The following is a 7,718-nucleotide window of genomic DNA, read 5'->3' on the forward strand; positions in this document are numbered from 1 at the left end:
ATATCACTTTTTTACTGTTAATATAATATAAATCTCACACACTTTACCAGTCCAAAGTGTTATTCTCTCATGAATTACAATGGCTTCATTATCTAATTGCAGGGTAGGATCAGTGATGTGTATATAAACTCTGGATTGTGGATGCTTTGTATTGGCCAATGAGAGGCTTCGAAGCCACAAATCGGCCATATTGGCACTCCTCAGAAAAGCAGTCCTTAGGAATGAATTAAATACTACAGTATTTTATTTAAATGTTTCATGGGCAAAATTACACGGTTAAAATTATTTTTTGTTGTAACTGAAACAGTACTTTCTAAAAGTTATACTTTAAGGAAAAAAATGTTTAAAAAAATGTCTTTAATGTTTAGCTTACATAATATAATTTAAACGTTTGTATTAAGGTGTCTGTAATAGAATAAACATGGCAAAAACAAATGTAAACATGGGTAAATGCATTTTATAGCTTCCCCCCCCAAAAAGTATAACGATGCTAAGATGGAGGCGCAGTTGCTTCAAAACAGCGGCTTCTGTCGGTGTGTATATATAAATCATTGGATAGGATGTCTTTTTAGATATATAAACATGAATCAAGTCGGGTTAGATTGATCACAACACAATCTAATGTAACAGAAATGATTATGAAATAGTTTTGTATTGTTTACATCTTTTGGTAAATTTAATGTAATAAAACTTGGAAATAAAAAACAAGCCGCAGACGCAGCGTATCAAACAAAACCACACGCGTCATGTTTGCATATCTGTAGTGGGAGGTTACAAAATAAAAATCACAAGCATTTTACGTTCGTCATGATCCTACATACCGTACTGGTACACACGTTCCAGTTTTCATCCAAACTCACAGAAACGTCAACATTTGTATTTCGTTACGTAAACGGCTAATTACACCACTCATATTTAACCAAAATCGATACAGATTTATATTCGCAAAATAATGGCAAACAAGGACCGAAACAAAACGATTTTGCTGGAATTGGGGAAACTGCCAGAAAACAATCAATGCGCAGACTGTGGCGCGCCGGGTGAGTGACAATGTAGTTCCATTTAAATCCTAGTCAATTCAAGAAATGAGCTAGGGATGAAGTTGCCAATGAGTGTACTATTTGTACACATGAATTAAATCAGCCCATGTTCTGACTTGTATGTGTGTGGTGTGTTAAATAGTCATGTGTAGGGTAAATGCTTGTGTGTGTCATGTAGACATTGCTTTCTCACTACTCAACAATAACTTCTAACTACAAGGCTTGCCCGCTCATTAGGCGACCGCCTATGGCGGCAGATTGAAGAGAGTGTCATTTTCTGAGCTAAACTGACCAAGACGCACCTCTAACAACACATACAACCTCACGTAATTATTCCTCAAAACAATGTCAATTTCTCTCAACCAGCGTCATATGGCTTTTTTAGGTGAGCGCTGATGCCGCTCTGTGATAAGCAGTGCCCACTTTGTTAAAGGCAGGGGCGCAAAATATTTAGCTTGTCCATTCCCAGCGCGCCTTTCTGGGGTGCTGTTGGAGAGACGCATCGCTGCCATACTCCACCAACTTTCCGTCCAAAAAAACAATCTAACATAAATCATGTAGCAGATATAGTAGCCTATATGATAGAAATGGTATGTGGCCTTTTCTGTAGCCCACAGGCTGGAGATAAAAGGTATGACAATGTAGTGAGACATCATGCAGGTTTCTCCGATCAAATAGCCTAACTAAATGACGCCCAATCAAATAAAAAAATGTGCTGACATGTTAACCAACAACATATTGGGTGCGTTCGTAAATTCACTCTGGCGATCTACTCCCATTTCAGAGCACTCTCGTCTTTGTGCCAGAGCGCAGAGTAACATGAATTTACCAACGCGCAACACACGTTGAACATGACAGGTGTCAGTCAACGTCGGCAAAAACAAGTTATTAAATTGTTGCCAGCAGCACAGTTAGTCACCAACGCTCTAGATAACACGAAAACAGCCTTACAGAGTGAGGTGTTCTCTCATTTGTCTGGAAGTGGATAGCTAGCCAAGTTAGCTTGAGTTGTGAGGTCAGAACGCTCGGATCAACCCTACTCCTCCGCCAGTGCGCTCCGGGAGCAAAACACTGAATTTATGAACAGACAATCTGACAATGCTTTGAATTTACGAACACACCCACAGAGCGCACTCAGGCACTCCAAAGTTCATTTATGAACACACCGTTGTAATGTGCGTACACATTCGAGCGTCTCTCAGCCTATGTTATGCAAATTAGTTGCTGTATGTGATGATGACGCTGGGGCATGCTGAGTGAGAGTTTTTCGAGAGGCGCTTGTGTGTTTCTGGTTAGTGCTGGGGTGCACTGTGTATATTACAATAAATGACAACTTGATTATTTCATGGGAAATAATCGTCCTAGAATGTTTATGTTAGTCAACAAACTACATGTGAGTTTCGGTGGCCTTACAGGCTCATTACAATATCCTAAAAACAGGACAGGTCAAAGTAAAATGGATGATATGGAATGGATAATCAGGCTACAACTGCTGTCCAGGAGTTTCACCATAGGGGCTAAATTGTCATGATCAGTGGTTTCAAGTTTGTTTTTGATGAGCTGATCATAGTGAAAAATAAAATACTTCTGCATTTCCTGCTGTGTAAACCAGTGGAGGCTGCTGAGGGGAGGACGTGTTTTGTTGTATTTGATACCATTCCACCTATTTCGCTCCAACCGTTACCACGAACCCATCCTTCCCAATTAAGGTGCCACCATCCTCCTGTGGTGTAAACACATTGCAAATAGGCTCAGGATAACTCCTGATAAAGTTAGGTAGCTGATATTTAGAGCTTAAATAGCCAAATTGATTAGTCACAGGAATCAGGACTAATAAAGCAAATGCAACAGCCTGTTTTACAAACGGTGGGCCTAACACATGGATGGGCATTCATAAAATGACGTTGCAGGTGGACAGGGCAGGTGGACAGGGCAGGTGGACAGGGTAGGCGACACCCCAGTAAGCACGGACCAGCAGTTGTTTTTTGGTGCAGTCCAGCCCGGCCTTGATTTCCACAGACGTTGGTTTTTGATCCGGCCTGGATAAGCATTGATTTTGGCCCAAACATAGATATCTATAAATTATGTCTTTTCAACTTTAATTCAGAAAGGAAAATGAACCTGATTTCAAACGTCCGGAAAATACATGTTTTTAACTTTCATTCAGAACCAAAAATGAATTTAACTTCAACGTCTGGAAAATACGTCTTTTCAACGTCAGTTTGCTTACTGGTACTATTTCTAGTTTTGCAGGGGCAGCAATATTTTTGTCTTGCCTAGGGTGACCGAATAGCCAGGACCGGCCTGGTCACCATTGACTATTTTGATAGATATCAGTGATTTTCAGTGCTGAGTGACACCACACAGAGATGGTCATTCATTCTTTGATCTCTGTTTTTCCATGAGTTTTGAGTGATCTTGAGCCTTGTCTCTTTCTGGTGATCCTCCCGTCCTCTGCATACACTGTATAGATCCTGACTGGGCGTCCTATAAGCTGGGTTTATTTGTGTGTCTGAACTGCTCTGGAGTGCACCGCAACCTGTCCAACATCAGCCGCGTCAAATCCATACGGCTCGACTTCTGGGATGACGAGCTAGTGAAGGTACTGAATGGATCTCTTACAGCAGTGGTCAACACCAACCCTGGTTCTGGAGATCTTACAGGGTGTTCAGGTGTCTCGTTCCAGCCCAACACTAACCAGATCAATCCATCAAAAATGATCATTAACTTTGTGCTGGGGTGGAATAAAAGCCTTCACAACCAGTATCTCTTCAAGACCAGGTTTTGTGACCACTATATGACAATTACACTCCAGGTTCTCATCTTGGAGGACCACTTTGGGTACTGGTTTGGTTTGCAATCTTAATCAATACAATGTATTTATGTCCTCTGTCAATTTCCTTCTTTTGGGGTGTTTGTTTGTGAACAAAGTTCATGAAAACCAATGGAAATGCCACAGGCAGAGCCATCTATGAGAAAGCAGTCCCGGCATTCTACTACCGGCCCCAGCAAGAAGACTGTGCGTAAGTGTTGCCATCCCAGGTCATTTCACTACTTCACTGACAAGTGCTCTTGGCACCGGGCACTCGAATGGCAGCATTTAGGGAAGTTGAAGGATGCTGACTTTGCGCACCAATGTAGGAAAGGGAAGGAAAAGATTGTATTGTTAAAAAAAATAAAGAAGTGGAACTTATGACAGTGGAATTATAAATCATTTAACCAGTCAGTAAATTGTTGTCTCTCCTTCCCAATGAAAAATTATTTGTCTTTTGAAGGTTTAAGAAAAATAAATGCAATGGACAATACTTAGGGTTTTTATTCACCCTTTCTAAAACAATGCAGGAGAAACTGTGGACTCAATGATCCGATAAGCCTGTGAAACTGTAGAACATCTCATTCTTTTTACCCCCAGCGTCTTAAGGGAGCAGTGGATAAGAGCAAAATATGAGAGGATGGAATTTACCGGCGAGACAAAGTATCCTCCACTGGCCTACACGACAGGTGAACTGGCTTTACTGCTTGTCTGTGGACGTTCAAATGACATGTTATAACACATAGAACCTCTGCCATTTCTTCTATATTTCTGTATTTTAATTGTGGTCCTCTGTAGCTCAGTTGTTAGAGCATGGCTCTTGAAACGCCAGGATAGTAGGTTTAATTCCCAGGGCCACCTATACATGACAAATGTATGCGCGCATGATTGTAGATCGCTTTGGATAAAAGCGTTTGCTAAATGACATACATTGAAATGGAAATATTGTCCACAGTGAGGCATTTTGCAGGGTCAATGTAGTTTGTTCATTGACAAGAAAAACCTATTCTTGTCACACTGACACTTCTGTAGATCTACAGCAGAGCATCGTTCACTTGAGTGAAAACCACACACAGAGACATGAGCGTCATACCCACATGTATTGATGAGTTACGGAAACGTAACAGAGTACACTTCTTTCGGTCCATTCCAGGTTTCTATGAAGGGATGCTGTGGAAGAAGGGGAAGGGACAGTTGCAGAGAAGGAAGTTTGTTCTGTCTGAGAAGGAATTCACCCTGGCTTACTACAACAAGGAGGATGTAAGTGTGAGGTCATTGACATGCTGGGTAGCTTTGCTGCACGGCCAAATTTCTAAATTGTTTATGGTCACATACTTTGAAAGTGTGACTACTGAAAGGTGAAAAGAGTTCAGTGCCATAGCTCTGCTAATATTTACAGGGGTTCACTTGTGAATCATCTTAACATCATTTGACTATGACATATGTTCAGTTTTCTCTCAAGTCAGGCTTACAAATAGTTAAGCCACATTGTTGAGCTTTCACTGGGCTTGCATTGTACGCATCATCACTCTGCGCCCTCAGCTGTCCAAAGGGCCCAAAGCGCTCATCTCCATCAAAGATGTGAATGTGACCTTTCAACCTGAGAAAATTGGTCACGCCCATGGTCTGCAGATTACCTACCAGGAAGACAGCCACACCAGAAGTATTTTTGTCTACCACGAAAGTGGAGAGGTGGGCATTTCTCTCTGTATTTCTCTCTTTATTATAGAAGAGTAGCTTTTGTATAGCCTGGTGATCAAAGATCTGTCACTGTGTGCTTTATACAACTCCTTTGCCATATGTTTGTTATGAAAGTGAAAACTACAGAGGAGTTGGATAAATCACAAACTGATCTCCTGGTACTACCAGGTGAGATAAGAGAAAGACGTTTGCCGCCACATGGCCTCATCCAAAACACGAGGAAGTGGATAAGTGAGCAAGAAGCCATGCTAAAATATTTACAACTTTGCAAAACAAGCTTTTGTTAGTATTTTTTGTCTGAGATCTCTGTTGATCTGCTTGTATTCACAGTTGGTTGGAGATAGTTTTTATGGCATCCTCCTGTAGCAGATTATGCTGTATATCAGTGTGTAAAGCTTACTAGTCTTCCCTGCTCAGGAGATTGTCAACTGGTTCAATGCCATTCGAGCTGCTCGCTTTGCCTACCTGAAAACAGCATACCCCACAGGAAGTGATAAAGAAGTAAGTGTTTGTTAGACTATATTTCAGTAAAGTTCTCTCTGGTATATGCCCTTCTTTTCAACCATGTTTGTACCGGCACAGTATCTATTTCCATTAAATCAGAGGCTACCAATGTCTTTGGTATTTTTATTGTCCCCTGTAGACCATTCACTTTAGGGTGGAAACATACTATAAATTCCTGTATTATACTTATGATAAAATGTCTATTATATTCTACTGAGCCATTTACTTTATGTTGTTATTCTTAGATTTTCTTATTGTTGTTGCATTGTCGAGAAAGAACTTGCAAGTAAGCATTTCATTGGACGGTGTATACCATGTGTATCCTGTACATACGACTAATAAAACGTGAAACTATAGGGTGTTGTTAAGACATACTTCTATGAATCAATGCATTAGAGGAAGTTCAACACGTTTCAGCTTTGAGAGGGTGTCACAAGATAGTATTTCCAGTAACTATTGGCTTGGTTTTATGTTGCAGAATACCAGTATATTTAGATGTAAATATTTCCTGAAGAACAGACAGTGGTTCCTAGTGCCTAAGGACATATTCAGCAACCGTAGCAATCAATAACTACTGTTGCAATTAGCAATAAATGAATTGATGCTTATAAATGCTTCTTCTGTATTCCTCTTCATTATGTGTATTCTGACAGTTGAGGACTAGAATTACCAGAAACTACCTCAAAGAAGGATACATGGAGAAAACAGGTCCTATGGTAGGTAGTTACTTTGTGATTATCATACTAAATAATGACATTGGATAGAAGAAACATAAAGTGACCTGGTTGTTACAATGTAATCGCATTATGAACACAGTGACATTAAAGTGTATTTGTTGGGAAGCAAAAGGAGACGTTCAAAAAGAGATGGTTCATCTTGGACTCCCAAGACAGGAAGCTCCTTTACTTCAAAAGCCAGCTGGTAAGAAAGGAATCCACCTCCTCATCATCTCAAAAGGGTGTGTGTGTGTGTATTCGCTATGTACCTGTGTGTATCACTCGAATCCTAATCTCTACACTATCAACATGTTGTGTGTGTCTGTTTACTACAGGATGCTGAGGAGCTGGGAGTTGTGTTCATCGGCACAGAGACCAATGGTTACTCAGTGAGTGAGTGCATTCCCAAAAGGACCAGAGGCAACAGGTGGAGGTGTGGAGTCACAGTGGAGACGCCGGACCGCCAGTTTGTCTTCATGTGTGAGCAGGAGAGGGAGCAGAGAGAGTGGGTGGAGGCCCTCAGACAGGTCATCTCTAAACCCATGCAGCCCCAGGACTACACCAGTAAGAGCCGTGTCACCAGTATTCACACCACAGGAGACTCCTGAGGGGAGGACGGCTCATAATAATGAGCAGAACGGAGCGGATGGAATGGCATCAAACACATAGAAACCATGTGTTTGATACCATGCCACTGATTCCGCTCCAGCCTATACCACGAGCCCGTCCTCCCAAATAAAGGTGCCACCAACCCCCTATCTCACACACACACACACACATAAACACACACTATGCACGTACTGTACATAGTATATATTCATACACCATATGGTGAATAAACTAATATACGCTTTTCTGGCTTGTCTTGTTTCAGCTGAAGCCAACATCCGAGGGAAGAGTTGACTTTCGAGAGAGAGCTGAGGGAAGAGTTGACTTTTGAGAGAG

The 7,718-nt window shown here is 41.2% G+C and overlaps 1 protein-coding gene across 1 annotated transcript; it reads left to right on the forward strand.

Annotated features, from left to right (window-relative positions):
- The first annotated feature begins 814 nt into the window (after positions 1-814).
- On the forward strand, positions 815-7,718 carry LOC120044730 (arf-GAP with dual PH domain-containing protein 2-like). The gene is made up of 11 exons (XM_038989409.1): positions 815-1,040; positions 3,512-3,642; positions 3,972-4,063; positions 4,453-4,541; positions 5,006-5,112; positions 5,395-5,544; positions 5,971-6,054; positions 6,711-6,773; positions 6,901-6,978; positions 7,109-7,337; positions 7,648-7,718. Exons 1-11 carry the CDS (start codon positions 953-955, stop codon positions 7,674-7,676), a joined length of 1,140 nt encoding a protein of 379 aa, XP_038845337.1. The 5' UTR covers positions 815-952; the 3' UTR covers positions 7,677-7,718.

This window comes from Salvelinus namaycush, chromosome 3 (assembly GCF_016432855.1).
Source record: "Salvelinus namaycush isolate Seneca chromosome 3, SaNama_1.0, whole genome shotgun sequence".
NCBI classification, from domain to species: Eukaryota; Metazoa; Chordata; class Actinopteri; order Salmoniformes; family Salmonidae; genus Salvelinus; species Salvelinus namaycush.

Excerpts from the sequence above, each read along its gene's own strand:
- LOC120044730 (XM_038989409.1), top strand. The coding sequence starts at position 953 with ATGGCAAACAAGGACCGAAACAAAACGATTTTGCTGGAATTGGGGAAA. Across the intron at positions 6,774-6,900 it reads TGGAGAAAACAGGTCCTATG|CAAAAGGAGACGTTCAAAAA; the intron begins GTAGGTAGTTAC and ends TTTGTTGGGAAG. Across the intron at positions 6,979-7,108 it reads TTTACTTCAAAAGCCAGCTG|GATGCTGAGGAGCTGGGAGT; the intron begins GTAAGAAAGGAA and ends TGTTTACTACAG.